Genomic DNA, 18,723 nt, shown 5'->3' with positions numbered 1-18,723 from the left:
TTTTCACGTCTTCAAATACGTTTCCACAAAAAATGATGACTAGGAAAACATTTGGTTTTCGAGACACAGAGTAACCACATAAGTACATTGGGATTTCAAGGTTGTCCACCCCACCCTCAAACGTTCTGACTCCTCAATGGCAGATGGGTAACTGCCTAGACAGGCAGTCTGTCTAGACTCTACGTGGTTGAATGACAGCCATTATTAACACCACTGCATTACACTGGCAGATATACATGTGGACATGTGGTCCTTAAAAACTTAAGCATGTGCTCCTTAAAAATTTGAAATATACTTTCCACTTTAGGCTGTGTCTACTGACTTTGATTTTAATTACTGTTTGAAGGTGGCTAAATTAGCTGTTAAATGATTTTAATTATTCAATTTTTTTCAGGCATGATTCCAAGTGAACTCCAGCAACTCTGGAAAGAAGTAGCGAGTTCTCACACTGCAGAGGAAGCTGCAAACAGCAACCACAATAGCTTGGACCTGTCAACGTCATGTCTCTCTTCCTCAGCCTCTTCAAAGACCTCCTTAATAATAAACCCACATGCCTCAACAAATGGACAACTGTCAGTCCACACTCCTAAAAGGGAGAGGTAAGTGCTATTAAAACTAAATGCCATTCAGAGCTATGTGTTCTTTATATTTTGGTGTGAATAGTAAAATGGCAATCCTATTTGCTTGCTAAGATCCTGCTTTGCTAAGATCTCAACAAAGCAAACAGGTCATATATATGAGGCAAGCAGAAAAATTGAACAACAATGGTTTCCTATAATTTGCTCCAGATCCTCATGATATTTATCAGGAAAATTCAGAACAAAGGGGTTTTCAGGTTTGAATCTGCTAGTTCTACAACTAGTGTTGTTTTGGGAGGGTTCCGACTTTGTTGGTACTTACATGTGATAGTAACCTTAGGTAAGAGAAAAACTGGCACAGCAGGTGTGTTCTATACTTATGTGCATGATGTATAAATTTGTGGACCTATGAATATACACTTGATGTTTATAAACTGAAAGCTTACATTTTCTGTTGTTGCATTCATATTAGCACAGAGGCCAAAAATTCGGGGTTGTACTTCTGTTGGACCTCATAACTTCTACCAGAATTGGCAACCCCATTTCTGTCTGCAACCTCCCCTCTTAAGCCTCCAAAATTACCTTAAGGTGTCCTGTAAAAGTAACTTTTGAGAATACCTCAGAAGGTTATTTAGTATACTAGTAAAGTAATTTTGAACCAATTATTATGTTACTCTTGAAATATTAGTTATATATTAGTTATATTAAATAAGTAATTGTCAGCATCTATGTATAATTTCGTATGTCTAAACTTTGATTTCAGTAATACATTTGGTTGGTCATATAAGGTCATGTGCAGTTGTGCGGATTCTTAATCTATTAGCCAGATAATGCTGAGTAGAGGTGATGTTGCATTCCTGTGAATGTGAGGTAAAGGTCTTGCCATTACGCGTGTTCCGTTACACGAGTTCCTAACCTTCTCCCTTGCCTTCTTTAGATTTTTTTTCCTTTTCCATCTTATAGAATTTTTAATTGTGTACAAATTCCTTTTTATTTATATAGTGTTCCTGTATTTTGTTTTTTGTGGTGTAAACCGCCTAGAGTGGTCAAAATTGACCAGATAGGCGGGGTATGGATAGATAGATAGATAGATAGATAGATAGATAGATAGATAGATAGATAGATAGATAGATAGATAGATAGATAGATAGATAGATAGATAGATAGATAGATAGATAGATAGATACACTTGTGAACAAACAGTACCTACCACCATACAAGTGGCATCTTTTCACAGCCCCAATATCCCATCCCCACGAATATGTCAAGCCATTTCGCCAGAGGTATAATACCTGCTGGATTGAAAATTGTGCTTTTGTTGCAGTTTATGTACCAAAAGTTGTTTGATTAACTTTTTGCGGGGTAGAGATAGTTTAAAAAAAAAAAAACCACCAAGAAGCACAACAGGGTAAAATGAAATGAAATAAAATAAAATAAAAGGTCATATCAGCCCCATTTTCACACAACAATAGGCCAGCACTTCTAGGCTTGCCATTAACAAGTTACAGGTCATGCATACATCACATTCACTCCCTCTTGGCTCCTCTGTCCACAGGAATAGCTAACTAATTGGCACCTGAATGTTTAGCGTGTTTTCCAAACAAGGGCTTCTGGCCAAACTTGCCTCTGACAAGCCAGGATCACAAACTACATTTTGATCTTGATTTACATTTCCTGGCTTGCTTGAAAGAGGTAGGCCTGCAGCCTTGCTTCCAGTGGTATGCTGAGCTTTCAGTTCCTGACTAATTGATCCTCTTCTGCGAGTTGCAGAAGTCAAGCAATCAGCACGCCACTCATGAACGGTACTCTTGAATTATCCATAATTCTGGTTTATCACTGCATGCAAATGCAAGTCATGAAGTTATTTTGCTTAAGAGAATGACCCAGACTCTGAACCAGAGTAGGACAGGTTAAGTGTTTAAGTTTTACACCAAAATGTATATCCCATGAATTTAAAATGTATCTTGTGTGAAAATTTAAAAAAGCAAAGTATCCTGCTTACATATTGCGCCATAGCACTAAAAACACTCTCTAGTCAGTTTACAATTTTAATTATGTAGACTACACATCCCCACCACCACCACCACCACCACCAGGCTGGTTACTCAATTTACCAACCTCAGAAAGCTGGAAGGCATCTCAAGCCAGCTACCTGGGATTCAACAGAGGTTGTGAGCAGAGTTTTGGCTGCAGTACTGCAGTTCAACCACTGTGCTGTGAGGCTGTTTCTATTCAGTTATTTGACCTTATTTAAAAACTATGAAAAATGCAGTACTCTGAGAAAATTAAATACAGGGTTATAACGAGTGTCATTCCTGCTGATGATAGTCTCTTTAATACAGCATTCCCACACCATTTCCTACACTGTTCTGAAGGGTCTTCCAGGCTTTTGGAACAGATTTTGAGGTGAACAAGAACTGCATAGGGGGAAGAGAACTGGTAAAAAATTCCCTCCCTTGCCATTCTTCAGACTACAACTTCCCCTTAGTAAAGGAGCCATTTGTCAGCTGAGGGAATTCATTGGGCATAACCCGTGTTTCCCACTGGTTGTCTCTTTGGTGTCCCTTTTGTGAACTTTCTTTGCCAGGCAATTGGGGCTACCCCTTCCCTACTTCCTTTGTTTGAACTGTAGTTTTCTCTGTGACGACAAGGCGAGGCCAGGTGTGTTCAAGAACTTCTTGGTTGTTGTTTTGTTTCTTGCGTCATATGGAATACTGTTGTAAAACGTATTCTGAATTTCACAAATGTTGGGTCAATGGGACTTGCTGTTTCCAGAAGTAACGGCTTAAGGAGCCCTTCTGCTTTTATTGAGTCCAGGTGCCAATAATTGGAGTCCAGGCCATAATCCTTCAGGACCCATTGAAGAAGTCGAAAGTGTCAATACGTAGCTTTATTACTTTGAAACAATACAGAGTAGTAACCCAGAAAGCATTTAACTGTTTTTATGTACTACCTTCACAGCCTCTTTGTAGGTGAGGAAAGGTTCTTTTTCCCTAGTGAAGGCATTTGAAAGAATGCTGTAAGGCAGGCATATAAGCACATCTTGTGCCTTTCTTCCATGAAGAAAACAAAGCTGTCATGTATGGATATAAGATACTTAGGAACATTTTTTTTTAAATTTTAGATATTATCATATAGAGTGTCTGTTGCTTAGGCAAGAAGGACTTGGTCCTGTTTTTGTTGGTGTACATTTGTGCATGTCTGTCAAATGAAATATGTTTGCTGTTGTACCAGAATACAGGGTTGTTATGAAGTGTGAGATATACTTGAAACTATTTTGGCTTCTTCTGACATATAGCGAAAAGAGAGAGAGAAAGTCATAATTCACTGTGTATGTGGGTTCCATTTAAATGAGGAAAGGCTACAGAGTAGAATAAACATCCACTATAAAAATGGACAGCTTTTCGCTGCCATCTTCAACACAGTTATGTTTACTTATACTCTCTGCCCACCTATCCATCTTTTAACAAAACTCTGTGGCTGAAACAGTACGCCCCCCCACCTCTTGGCATAGGTAGAATGAAGACATTGGGATTGCTTGCTTACTTACTTACTTACTTACTTACTTACTTACTTACTTACTTACTTACTTACTTACTTACTTACTTACTTACTTACTTACTTACTTACTTACTTACTTACTTACTTACTTACTTACTTACTTACTTACTTATTTATATGCCGCCCACTCTACCCAGAGGTCTCTGGGCGGCTTACAACAATTAAAATTCAATACAATAAGAGATAAAATGATTAAAATACAATTAAAATACAATTAAAATTGCCATCAGGACCCACAGTTGATGTTATTTCAATTAAAAGCCTTCTGGAACAGGAAGGTTTTGACCTGGCGCTGAAATGTCATCAACGTCAGCGCCAGACGAATTTCAGTCAGGAGGGCATTCCATAGTCTGGGGGCAGCAGCCGAGAAGGCCCTTTGTCTACAAGCCATCCCTCTTACCTCCTTGAGGGATGGCTCTTTCAAAAGGGCTCCCTGGCTAGATCTTAACTGCCAGGTAGGCTCATATGGAAGGAGGCGGTCCTTCAAGTATCCAGGGCCCAAGCCGTTTAGGGCTTTATACGTCAGAACAAGCACTTTGAATTGGGCCCGGGCAGCAACTGGTAACCAATGTAACTTATACAGAATTGGCTTGATGTGCTCTCTAGCGGATTAGTTCATTTGTTTTTGTTAGAAGGCAGTTCTTGATATGTGGGGCTGGTTAAAAAAACTTGACTGTGGTGTTTGTCTTCATGTCTTGGATGATGCATGTCTTCTAAGCTGTCATTTGTGTAATACCATAACACAAATGATGAAAGCCAATCTCTAATTTACCAAAGATGAATGTGCTTCACAAAAGGTGAGCAGAGCATATTGGTGTAGAAGGTAGAGAAGGAATAAGATAATTTGATATGGCTTGTTTTTCTTGTCATAGCCTTTTCTCCACCCCACCTGCATTCATTTCAAGGCATGTACAGTGTTCACCTATGCATGCTATTTGCGCTAGAATCGAGAATATCTCTTTGCAGGAGGTGTTTAGAGGAATGTCACATTAAGACAGCATTTGGAGAGGGAGGGCACTGTGCTAGTGAAGGTTTTGATTGTAGACGTGGACTATGTAGATATACAGTAGACTATGAAAATGGCAGAAGTTTGGAATGGCTGCCTTTGTTGGCCTTCTGGAGCATTCCTGTGTACTTATTCGGTGCAGGTTGTTGTGACTAAGCTGCAGAATTGATATGCAAATATTAACAATTCCTTGGATTTGCTTTTAGTGGACTCTTCCTTACCTTGATGCTGTATCTGCACCTTATTATGATACACAGTTGTTATTTGCAGGGAATCAATGAACCCAATCTATGTCCAAAAAAACAAAACAAAATCTAAATCAGTATTCATCTGAAACAGGATTTTTAGGGGTGAATGTTGAAACTCATCAAAATACTGCTTCTTAGATTTTACTTAAACTGTTCTTCCTTTTAAAAAGGAATATCCAACAAATGCACCACCACACTATAGTGGTTTAAAATTAGCTTAGAAAGAACACTTGAAAACAAACTCTGGCACAGTTCTGTTCTGTTAGGCTCAACCTCTAATGAAATTCATAAATGTGCACTACTATATCATTGATTATAGTACTCAGTAGAATGATTCTTAAAAATCCTTTTCAGATCCATCAAAATGTAAAAAGATGGATGGATCAGAGTTAAAGAGGGCATGGGCTCTCGGTTGTTTCCCTTTTCTTTGGTGTATTTAAGGTTGGCACTATCAATTTGCAACAGTGTGATTGAATTACCTCTTTGTACCTAAGCACAGGCAAGTATATACTGAAGAATGCCGACTGAAGCACTTAAGGTTTTGTTGCTGTCTTGTCAGGCAGTGTGGTGCCTGCCTCTATGTCATATGATACATAAAACCCCTCTGTGTATAGATGTTCTTCTTAGTATGGGTTGGGGGAGGGACACCTGCTTGTACTCCTGAGTATCCAGGACAGCATATGAACAGTACAAAGAAAAAGCTCTAGGGTATCAGGTGCGTGGATGTTTGAAGTGAGCAGAATAATTCCATTTTATGTCTAAAATGTCCAGGTTGAGGTGGGAATGAAACAAACTACTGTAGAATTCAAGTCAGGTTTCCAGCATGTGAAGCTCGCCTGAACAAAGCACTGGAAGATATTTAAGGATCAGAAGCTGATTTTTGCTGTCATTATGAAATGTATACAAGCAGTTACTTCTTAAGGTCCTGGGTAGGGGTGGCAGTAGCATGAATTTACATTTAATAATATTTCATTTCTCATTTGGTATTTCGTTAATTCATTCAGGACTTCAAAAATTAAATTTTAATAAATAATTTTATAGCACATTAGAAGGTGGTATATAAATTATATTTAAAGGAATTCCTTTGTGCTGTGTCAAAGTGAAAACTTTGTCCTGCTATGGACAATGGTTAGGAAATTCAGAAGAGGGAAGGGGAGTGAAAAAGTGGGAAGTTAAGGAGAGATGTTTTTGTATTGCAGTGGAAAGAGTACAAATTACTCAGCATTAAAAATGACAACTATGAAGAAACTGACTGGAATACCCCCAGTATTGCTGCTTATGATCATTTCTGCCCCTTAAGAAGAGGCTTATTTCTGTCGGAACCATAAGTAGGAATTTTGATGTTGAGGGCAAGCATCGGTTTTAATGTAATACAATATATAATTGAGCTTATCAAATACAGTATATAAATACATTGCATTGATTTTCCATGCTGTCCAGCCTAGAGGTCTGGTCTGTGAAGCCCGGGGTAGACATGATGTTCATCAGAGGAAGCTTGGCCATCCCATAGTCCAGGTAGACATTCCGTGCTTCTGGATATTGTCTCCTTTTCCTACATGTCCAGAATAAAGGGCTGTCCTAACTTTGACCTGGACCTAGGCTTCTCTCTGGATGCCTTTTACTGCCTCCTTTGATGATGGTTTTGTCTTCCATGCCTTTTCCTGTCGTTGTAGACTAAGCCCTGTAGTAGATGGAGGAAGATGGTCAGCGTACCAGGTCTTGTTGAGGCAATGGAGATTGGTTCTCTCTGGCCCAGTCTCTGAAGGCTTGGTAGGAGTGCTTTTGCTGTGTGGCTGAGAAAGGGGAATGGCTTTTAGATTGTAATATTGTAACCGTCACCACACAGCTTTCATCACTCTCCTATTATTTTGTTTTTGCTTTAAATTTAACGCCATAGTTTATGATTGGGGGGTGACTGTATTTTAATATGTTGTAAACAGCTGAGGACAGTGGTTTTTCACTGAATAGGCAGGTAAGTAAGTAACTAACTAACTAACTAGCTAACTAACCTCCCAACCTTCCTTCCTTCCTTCCTTCTGGATATTTAGACATGGTGGGCTACACTTTATTGTGGTACTTCATCTTCACTCTAGTCTAGAGGGTGTCCTATGTGCTGTTTAATATCCATCTGAAACAGCAAGGAAAGCTCGCTCAGGGATTTGAGGTTGAATGTCTTCATCTGCTGATACCTAGTTCTGTTCCTCCTAACTACATATCTGACTCCAGAACTGATACATTGAGATATATAAACTGTACAAGGCAGTCCTATTCAGGAAGAATTCCAGTTGTTAAGTAAGGTTGTTGCCTATTTTGAATGGGGTTGAACTCCCACTAAAATAATCAAGTTTATAACCTGCAGAATGTTCCAAACCTGCTTAAAATAGAAGCCGTGACTTGGAGTTCCTTTGTTATGCATAGGCTGCAGTACCAGCTTTTTCTGTTTTTCTGTACAAATGGACATATTGCTGTTAAACTGCTTGTTGATCGCTTTTTGAATTTTAATAATGAGGATGAATCAGCTGATGTTTAGGACCAAAGATTTCCGTGGTTTGGGCATGATTAAAGAGAAGGCTCTTTCTTATGCTTCTGCCAAGCATTCCTCAAATTTGAGACAGAATTCATGTGAGACTAGAATATTTTAGATACACCAGTCTCTAACACACTGGATGGAGAAGTTGACTAGGTGAATGAGAAAAGAGGGAAACTACCCACTAAATGTTGGCTTTTTTTTTTTTTGCATCATTCCCTTTATTTCTGATTTCGTGTACCACTACAATTTGTGTCAAGTATCAGCAGACTTATATCTAAGGGAGAACTCCTCCCCACACACACCTAGCTCATTGTGGACTCTTGTCTTTGTGACTGTCATGGATTGGAATGAAATACATATGGTGGAAAGCATGTCTGGCTGGCTAGAGCTCTGAAGAGGACCTCTTGGCATCACTGCATTTATTGCATGTACCTTTCTGCTCCTGAATTTATTGATTACAGGACTCTTGCTGGGTTTTGATGTAGTTAGTGAAGTCAACTGAATAGCTGTTTCCTTCACTTTCCCCCTTTACCATCTTGTCCCGAATAGTGATATGAGTGACAAGTATTTATTTATTTATTTATTTGATTTGATTTGATTTGATTTGATTTGATTTGATTTGATTTGATTTGATTTGATTTGTATCCTGCCCATCTGGTCTGGTCGACCACTCTGGGCGGCTTCCAATAAATATTTAAAATAAAACATAAAGATGACAGACAATCAGAGCACATCCAATAATAAGCAAATAAGGAAAGGAAAGAACGAGGAAAAAGAAAAAGTTGAGTATTAACTGGAGGGAAGGCCTGAACATATAACCATGTTTTTAACTGACTCTTGAAAGTGCCCAGCGTGGGGGCCGCACAAATCGCCGGAGGAAGGTTATTCCAGAGGCGAGGAGCCACCGCCGAGAAGGCCGATTTCGTGTCCTTTCCATCCGGGCCTCCCTTGGCGTTAGGCTCCTCAGCCTCACCTCCTGGCTCGTGCAGGTGATCCGGGTATGTGAACTTTCATTTTAATTCTAGCTACCAAGTGGCTCTTGTTTTGTAACATTAATTACTATGATGCAAAGATACAATTCTATTGTGTGGTGCATTTCAAAAAGGTTAAAAATGTTTTTGGAACATAGCTGCTTCTTATTAAATAAATCTCTCAGTGACCTGTGTGTGTTTGGCTGATTTCTGCATCTTTTTCATTAATATAAATGGATGGAAGGAAGGATTCAATATAACACATAAGCAAGCAATATGATTTCTTTGACTTTCTGTTTCATATGTAATCTGAAAGTATTGGCCAAAATCCTGTTGTACAACTCTTCATGCATAAAGACTGATGACATAATCAATCATGAACTTTCATCTGTAGTTTAAACTTTCCAATGCACTCCCCCCCCTCAGGTTCTCAAGGGATCCCTAGGGATCTTTTCCATCCTTGAGAAGCTTTTGGGGGCCTTGAGATGGGGAACCTTTAATATCTGAAAGCTGCAGCCACTCATCTCAATCCCATAATTCATATACTCAGTACACCCCCATAGGCAAAATGTTCAGTCAGGTTAGCATTAAAAAGGAACTGTGTGTTGTAATTAAGGTCCATTTGTGTATACAGAGCTACTGTCGGCTTTTTCTCTGACAAAATTTAGAGTGACATTCTAATCTACACCCTCAGATGTGAAATCTGAAAATTGCTACCGCTGAATTGGTAAAGGTATCACCCACTCTTGTCTTCATTCTATGCTTCCTGATAGTTTTGAAGTTGGTTTATTTGTCCTTTTTATATAGGAGTTTAAAGATGGAGCAGAGGAAGAGCAGGCAGAGTAACAGCAGTAATATTTTTGTTTCTTTATATGTATATATATGTATTATTTCCTTTCTTCATCATCATAACAACATCTTTTTTGTCTTCCTGTTGTGCTCAAATCAAATTTCAGAACATTGTAGCATGGAGAATTGTTTAGCACAAATTCTTTAAGAAACTTGCAAGTAAAGTCCTTGCTTTCAGTCTTGTTTTCAATATGACTTTTCAGTAGTGAGGAAGAGAAGGAACAGGGACAAGAAGTGAATGTGAATAAATGCAATTTGATATACTTGGGGTTTGTTTCAATAGGAAATGAGATCTGAAGTGATTGACTGAACATGTAACTTTCTAGGATAAATTTGAAAAAAAGATTCTAAATGTTTTGAATGCAGTGTGGGTCAGATATCACATTAAGTGTGCCTCTTATTAAGTAAATAAAAATAAAAATCTGTGTCTGCTGTTCTGTGTACTCTGAGAGAAAGCTGGATATCATTTCTCAGGGAGAAAATCTTAAGTGTTACTGTTTCCATTCCCCCCCCCCACGCATACATACATACTTTAAATCTACCATGTGTCCTCTCCTTCCACACTGTACCCGAGTTTCAAGTTTTGTAAGTAATGGCAGTGGCGGCGGCAGCTCTGGGGCTTAGCGTACAGCAATCTGTTAAGGAGATAAATAATCTGCTTTGGCATGACACTCCTACTTTCCTCTTTAATTTGTCTTTCACAAGGAAAATTATAATTAAATCATTCAGGGTAAATCCCTGAGTACAGAGAGGGGGAAAACATACTTTGGTAAAGATTGCCAGTGGAGACCAACTTCCCTGTTGTGCTGTGTGGAGACATTTATCAATATTCAACACTGTTAAAGGAGCACATTTTTGTGCAATTTGTGAGACGGATGCCAAAGCTGAAATCATGGCTTGTTAAGAATCTTTTCCCAGTGTGGCCATGGGCATTCAGCATCGTTAGTGTTCTGCTGTGACTGCACGTCCCCATCTTTGGATTTTCTTTAGACAATTTAATAATGTTTATTGTGCAACTATACATACATATTGTATACATTCACTCAGTATGATAAACCTAGCTCAGCCATTTCTGCCTCAGGGGAAATGCTTAGCTATAGATACTTGCATGCATTGAAAATAAGCAATAAGTGAATCTATTAACTGCTTTGCAAACCTTGCATCTAATCTGTGTTTGGTTCTCTGCAACAGAAGTACCTAACTGCAATGAAAAGGTAAATAAGCCTTACTCCATTAAAAGAAAAAAATATTATTTTCCCTTCAAATTTAGGGAATCTTTACGTTGACAGACAGTGTCTACATGATTCTGTAGCTGAAATCCTGTTCCACAAGTTATAACTCATAACTTGCTCGGTGTTATCATCTGTTGCCATGTCACGTCCATTTTTGGGGCATGAAAAGATTCTCCCTCTTTCAGGTTCTAGGGCTCCCTAGACTTTCAACCTGGGGAAGTCTTTGGCAGTTGTGGAACAGTCTTTAGTCCCTGAAAATTGCTGCCACTGGGCCTTGCCCCCAATCAAGATTTCAGCCAATATATAATTTGAAAGACATACCGTATTTTTCACTCCATAAGACGCACCAAATTTTTAGGAGAAGAAAACAGGGAAAAATTAATCTGTTTTCTTCTAAAAATTTGATGAGCCTTATGGAGAGGTCCGTCTTATGGAACACACCCTAGCCCCCTCTGGCCCCATGGGGGGGTGGGGGGAGCCTCCAAAGGGTCGTAGGGTGTGTTCCAGGACCCTTTGGAGGCTCACCCTGACCCCCCATGGGGCCAGAGGGGGTGAAATCACCACCTTCAGGGACTCTTCTGAAGCTTCCCAAGCCTCAAAAGGGTTCTGGAAGCTGGCGATTTCACCCCTGCTGGCCCCATGGGGGGTGGAGGGAACCTCCCAAGCGTCCTGGAAGGCAGACTTTGACCCTTGGGAGGCTCCCCCCACCCCACCCCCCGCGGGGCCAGAAGGAGCGAAATCGCCACCTGCAGGGACACTCTTGAGTTTCCCAAGTCTCAAAAGAGTCCCAGAAGGTGGTCATTTCACCCCCTCTGGCCTGGTGGGGGGGCAGGGTGAGCCTCCAAAGGGTCCTAGGGTGTGTTCCAGGACCCTTTAGAGACTCACCCTGCCTCCCGGGGGTTAGAGGGGGCAAAATCGCCACCTTCTGGGACTCTTCTGAAGCTTCCTAAGCCTCAAAAGAGCCCCAGAACGTGGTGATTTTGCCCGTGCTGGCCCTGTGGGGGGAGCGTCACAAGGGTCCTGGAAGGCTCACTCGGACCCTTGCGACGCTTCCCCCACCCCCCCATGGGGCCGGCGCGGGTGAAATCACCAGCTTCCAGGACCTTTTGTGAGGCTTGAAAGGCTCAGAAAAGGTCCTGGAAGCTGGTGATTTTGCCACCGCTGGCCCCGTGGGGGGTGGGGGGAGCCCCACAAGGGTCCTGGAAGGCTCACTCGGACCCTTGGGAGGCTCCTCCCAGGGGCCAGTGGGGGCAAAATCGCCACCTTCGCTCCATAAGACGCACAGACTCCCCCCACTTTTGGGGGGGAGTGCGTCTTATGGAGCAAAAAATACGGTAGTTAAATTAAAATGGGCCATGATAATCAAAAGTCAGAGTTTATGGGTGGAACTCATGATGAGAAAACATCCTACACAGAATGCTTAGCTTTTCATTTTCAGGTTCTCAAAGTATATTTTCCTCTAAGGATTCAAAACAGAAAAGAAATCAGAAGGGGCATGAGGCAAATTGCAAATCTTCTGAACTGTAGAGCACAAGGTGGTTCCTTTCAGGTGCTAAGGAGTCCACGCACTCATCTGTTCCATGGCTCCCCAAAAGCTATTCCAGGCTGAATGGGAGCCCTACAGATCCTGGAAAGTAGTTAATAGATTCATTTATTGGTAAGGGGGAAGAAGCTTTTAAGCTCTCCCCCCCCCCCATGACTGCAGGTTGGCCAGAGAAGATGATGCCACACAATTACGAGTAATAGCTTGCAGAACAGGATTTCAGCCTTTAAGTGGCATACTCATTGATACTAAAGGTAAAACTGATAGAAAAGCACAAGTTCTAGTGAAGATACATTGAGGCAATGAATTCAGTGTTATCCTATTAAGGGCATATTTGCTATTTTGCTGAAGTAAACCAGATTTCATGGTAGTTGATTGAATGAATATTTTGCTTGGATATGCTTTTCTGGACCATATCTTGACATTTTTCAAATAGAGTCTTATAAAAAAAAGTGGAGGCTGTAATGCCGTTGCACTTACTTGTACATGTTAATTTCTGGAATGTCTTTGCACCTTCTGCAACACTGGCTTGACTAAAAATATCATGGGGGAAAATATAGGTTATCTTAAAATGTTCTGGAACTTAATGCCTTGCCTGTTGTATAAACAGAATGGGTCGGTCTTTCTCTGTGTCACTTCACAGGTGGGGGCTATATGCAGAAGGTGTAAGCCTGGTCCCTAGGTTTGAAAGCAGATTTTGAGTACGTCCCAGAAAGGTTTAATGTGGAGCTGGCGAGTAAATTTACTGGTATTTGTTTGAAAAGTTCTATAAAGGAATTAACTAGAGCTGCTATTTTGGAGGTGTACTAGGATCATGTCATCATCATCTTAATTTATATCCTCTTTCATGAGTTATGAACAGAATATTAAGCACACTAAGTACCAATAGCCACAGTATTGATATATGAGGCAGAAAGGGCCTATAGGTGGCATTTGTAAGATGATCCAAACACATTCCTTGTCATATGCTTGCAGTACATCATCCTAACAGGCAATAGATAGTTTTTCTGGGCTCTAAAAAACCTAGTCTCCTCCATGTACCCTACTGGTTTGCATAAACCTCAGCTTTTTCTCTCTCTTTTTTAAATGAGGGGGCGCACAAGCATAAGAACCATGGCATGAGAGCCACATGCAGTAAACAAGAAAAAGGGGGTTCAGTTACTAATTGGAAAGTTTTAAGAGTCAATGCCAGTAAGTAGTGGTATAGGCAGATTTCTCGGCAAGTTAGCTCAGAAAAGAGCAGTGGGGCCATATTTAAAGCATGCTTTAAAGCAAAGGCAGGTTTTAAAAGTCTAATCCATTTTATTGGATTGAATTCTGATGAGAGGAAGAATTAAAAAGTTACTCCTTCCACAAGTTTCCCCTCCTTGGTCATGACAGCTAATATACAACTTTGGTCCATTAGTCTGCATGGAGAAAAGAAATGTGTCATTTCTTTGTCAAAATGTTTGTAGATCGTGCATAAAGTCTCAGTACAAAGTCTACAGCAGTCCTCTATGCTTTCCTTATAAGAAGCACAGCACATGTACTCAGCAAGCACAGAATGACTGAACGATGGTTATAAAAGATGAATACAACCTATCAACCGCTTCTGATTCTTTTAAAAAACTGTACAAGGCAGCAACAATTGCAATTTTAAGTAATGCACACTAATTGTGCAGGTTAAATGTTTTATAGAAGGCATACAATCTTGGCAAGATACACAGTTTGTATAAAATAATTGAGTGGGTATCACAATAAAATGTGTTGTGTTCTCACAGGGCAGGGGGGAAGGTGTTGCTATGCCTTGCCTTCACCTGTGAAAACCGGAGAAGCAATGATTTGCATCCCTAGTGCAAATACATGTTGACTGTTAGAAACAGCAACAAATTTCACAAGAAAATCTATCTGTGCTTTATAGGATTACAGAACTGTATTTAAATGTGTATATCATGAAAAACTATTGATCGTTCAGAAAGAAACAGCTGTCTGTGACATATGATTGTCCTGATAAGTAATTTGTACTGTGGATAAGAAGCTACTGTTAAAGAGAAGAAAAATAAAAGTGGCTTCCTGTAGACAGTGATGTCACAAAAGGTTATATTTTATCTCCCCATCTGTTCAAGCAGAACATATCATACAGAAAACTGGATTAGATTCAAATGAAGGAGGAGTAAAAAATTGGGGTTTGTGGATGACATCTTATTACTGGCAGAAAGTAGTAATATGACTTGAAACAACTACTGATGAAACAATTGCTGATGAAGGTGGAGAAAAAAAGTAGGATTGCAACTGAATATTAAGCTGAAAAATCATGGTTACAGAAGAATTACATAACTTTAATCTTGGCAATGAAGAAATTGAAATTTTTAAAGGTTTTCTATATCTCCATCATTCTAAGTGGAGGCTGCAGCTAAGAAACAGAAGATGACTTGGAAGAGCAGCTGTAAAGGAACCTGAAAGATCCTCAAATGTAAATATATGACATTGGAGACCAACGGCAAAGTCATTTATATTGGCATATTCCCAATAACTGTAAACCTGTGAAAGCTAGACAGTAAAGAAAGCTGACAGGAAGGAAAATTATTCACTTGAAGTATGTTGAAGGAGAGTTTTACAGACATGAAGCACCAGAAAGACAAGTAGGTTCCAGATCAAATCAAGTCTCAAATATCTTTGGAAGCAAAAATGACAGAACTGGAGTTATTGTACTTTGGGCATATTATGAAAAGGCAAGACACCAAAAAAGACGGTAATGTTGGGAAGAGCCGAAAGCAACATGAAAAGAGGATAGCCAAATAGGAGATGGATATACTGAATAAAGTCACAGCCTCGAGTTGAGCAGGACCTTGTTTTGTTTTAATTATGTTTTTGTTTGTGGCTGTATCCGTTAAAACCCAAAGCATAGCTGGCTTTGGGAAATGTAGAAGTCCTCATTACAATTATTTGTATTTCTAATAATCTGAAGACCTGTTTTATAATATCGCTTAATTTCCTCCAGTTTTCTTTTAAAATTACAATCATGTCTCTGAAGAACTCCCAAGAAATTAATTATAGTTTACTCCCATAAGTCCTGAAAAATTGTTATGCTTCAATTCTCCCCATCTCCTTCACCCTCCTCCCACCTTGCATCTCCAGGTGATATTAAACTCACTGATATTGCAATACCTTTTTACAACACATGGGTGTTTGGTAGATGTGTATGTTAAGCTTGTCACTTCATAGTTCTCAAGAATCTGACCTGACACTGAAGAACTTCTGAACCAGAATGGTTCGCTGGTTTCTGGTCAGATGTAATTATGATCAGAGATACCATTTTCTAAACGCTAAGTGCAAAGCAGTATATCCAAAGGCAGTGTAAGTAAATTGGGTGAGTTTTGGCAGATGCCGAACAGAACTTTTCCAAATTTTAGCATATGTATTGTTTTATGCTTCCATCTGGCCAACAGATCTCTTTGTGCTTTGTATATTGCCACCCTTTTCTTGCCACTAAGATACATACTGTACATGTGTCTCTAATATAACTTGGTGGTGTTTTTACATATTGTTCACTGATGGCTTGCTGCTGTTGTAGCTACAAGTTCTGCTGACTTCTCTAGTCAGAGATGTAAGATGGCATAGTGATCCAAGCACATGGAGTCAGATTATATGATTTGCCATCCTATCCCATCACTAAATTTCACAGGCTTAATCTACACAAGCTTATACACTTGCATGACACTTCGGTTCCAACTGGAGATTCTTAAGCTTGTGTTTGATGCCCCCCCCTTCAATTAAATCAGTTGGACATTAAAGTGTTTAACTTTGGCTGGACTATGGACAGAAAAGAAAAGGATTCCAACAGTATGGGAAGTAATATTTCTTTTATCTTTGTTTGCATGTGAGCAATTCCTCCCCCGCCCCCCAAGAGCAGGGCAGCCAGAAGAACAGACAAACCTTTAAATCTGGATTGAGGATGAGTAATAGCAATTGTACAAATGTCAGGAAGTAGGGGAAGTAGTTTAAACACGACTCAAGGATATAATTTGCTTTTATAAAGGCAAACTGTTTAGCTTCAGAGCCGTGTTCTACTTTAGGATGCTATTTTGCCCTGGGTAAACCCCCAATGATTTTTAAAGAGAGGATTGCTGACATATCTGAGAGTCAGCCACACTGAACTCAGTTAGACATAGTACTCAGGAACATGTATAAGATTGTGCTGTAATTTATAAAATGCAGTGTAAACCAGATCCATGGTACTGAGAATTGTTTTTCTTTTGAATAAGATAGTATCACTTTTCTCAGAGGCTATAATGCTAATATGTACAGTTTAAATACACATTCAGTTGTAAGCAACCCAGAGTAGTGTACATACACACACACACACACACACACACACACACGCACGCATGCATGCATGCATGCATGCATTCCATACATAATAAAATATTCATTCTTTCATGTGCTGTTCTTCGTTTTTCTTTTATTTCCCAAAATGAGAGCCAGTTAGTCCTCTTTCTAATATTTTAGGAAAAGTGCTGCCATCCCACTTCTCTTAAATGGTGGTTGGTCACTGAGAAGTATAAAATGGGATGGAATTATTTGAAAGAGAATGCATTATCTTTGTATAGCCCATAATCATATGGGCTTCAGTTATTAAGAATGAGCCTCTGCTTACTTAAGCAATGTAAAGACTTTAATAATATCCTTCCCCAAAGAGGCACAGCGTACAGTTCACTGTGGTGATCACTGAGTTATTAAGAACTGCCACTAAACAAGACCAAAAATTGGTAACTGTTTACTACCAATAGCCACTGAAAATGTGATGTCTGTACATCAGTGCTTTTTACTGGATGAAAGGAGTGGCACATGGAACAGAAAAGCAATTTGTGCATCGTAACATATATTCTCTTTAGAGCAATGGGAACAAGACCACAAAAGGAAAAAAAGGCTTATACATGTTGCAGTGTTGTCTTTCCCAGGCTGGTGTAAACAAAGGACAGAACTGCTCCTTTGGGAAAGTGCCTGAGGAACAGAGATGCTTGCTGGAACATTTCTTTTAATCTAATTTTCAACGTGTGTCTGTTCAAATATGCATTTAAAGATAATATTCTGATGGCTCTTTAAATGCCATTTCAAATCCAGTGCACAATTTTTCCACAGCACAGGTGGTGCTAATATAGGACAGTCCCCTAGGCACTTGTCGCCAAGAGTTGTACAGCTTGTTCAGTGTCTGCGTCCATATGGCAATCTGTCCCATTCACAGAAAGACATTGTCGCTGTGCCTGTGGGTGCTGAGGTCAATGTAGTGTGAAAAGTAAAATTTAACTCTCAGCAACCTATGTTATGCACTTTGTTTTATTAGGCTGTGTGTGTAGTTCCTAAATCACCAATTCCTGCATTTTTCACCTCTTTTGCCGTTTATCTCAGTTCATTTTTGTTTGCGTTCATGCCTAATACTGCACAATTAACTCGGCTGGTGCAATTATTTTATTTTGTAATATACCAGTTTACAGTTCCCTGGCATGTAGTCTCCAGACATACCTCTGGATTTTTCAGGTAAACAATAGGATTATCACTCATTCACATGGCTGCTCAGTTTTATCTATAAAGCTGAATGTATTGAGTACTTCTAACAGTGTAACATGGCTAATATGAGGAGGGGGGCTAAACATGTTTTTCTTGCTTTCTTTACCTTTTAGGGTTATTTATTTGTCATTTTTACTTTTGCCCTTTTACTTTTCACCACATCCCAGATGGTGTGAATGTCTGTGTTACTCAGAGTTACAGTATTACTGCTGTTTGTGTCTTTAACCCATCAGTAGTCTTACACAGATATTGTGTCCATTCAGAAAAAAAACGGGTGAAAAAACTGTCCGAAACAAATTTAGTCTTTGTTTTAATTATGAAGGAGAAAAAGGTTCTATCTCGTATTTGTCAGATACACCCAATAGTAAAAGTTGTCTAGTGATACATAAAACATTTAAATATAAAAAATACAAGTAATTGTGTAGAATAAGGACAGATAAATAATGAATGTAGTGCACCAAAATAAGGACAGAGTTTCCTTATTTATATTCAAGTATGAAACCAATTGTGATTTCTACAAACTTGTAGATTATATCTTGATTACAAATCTTAAAAGCCTTCATGGGATGCAGTACAGATCTAACTGCAGAGCGTATGAAACACACAGTCAAAGGGATTTCTTAATTAAGACTATGAAGGATTTATGTGGTAAAAAAAT

General features: G+C 39.5%; 1 protein-coding gene across 45 annotated transcripts in view; it reads left to right on the top strand.

Moving 5' to 3' along the window:
• The window catches only part of FOXP1 (forkhead box P1), a 689,964-nt gene that overhangs the window by 578,117 nt on the left and 93,124 nt on the right, over positions 1-18,723 (top strand). For all 45 annotated transcript variants that reach the window (XM_078385126.1, XM_072989422.2, XM_020791061.3 and 42 more), the window contains one exon: positions 395-599. In XM_078385126.1, the coding sequence (XP_078241252.1) occupies positions 395-599 (205 nt within the window). The remainder of the gene's footprint in view (positions 1-394; positions 600-18,723) is intronic.

This window comes from Pogona vitticeps, chromosome 2 (genome assembly GCF_051106095.1).
Source record: "Pogona vitticeps strain Pit_001003342236 chromosome 2, PviZW2.1, whole genome shotgun sequence".
NCBI classification, from domain to species: Eukaryota; Metazoa; Chordata; class Lepidosauria; order Squamata; family Agamidae; genus Pogona; species Pogona vitticeps.
This window is presented reverse-complemented; position numbering and strand designations above follow the sequence as displayed.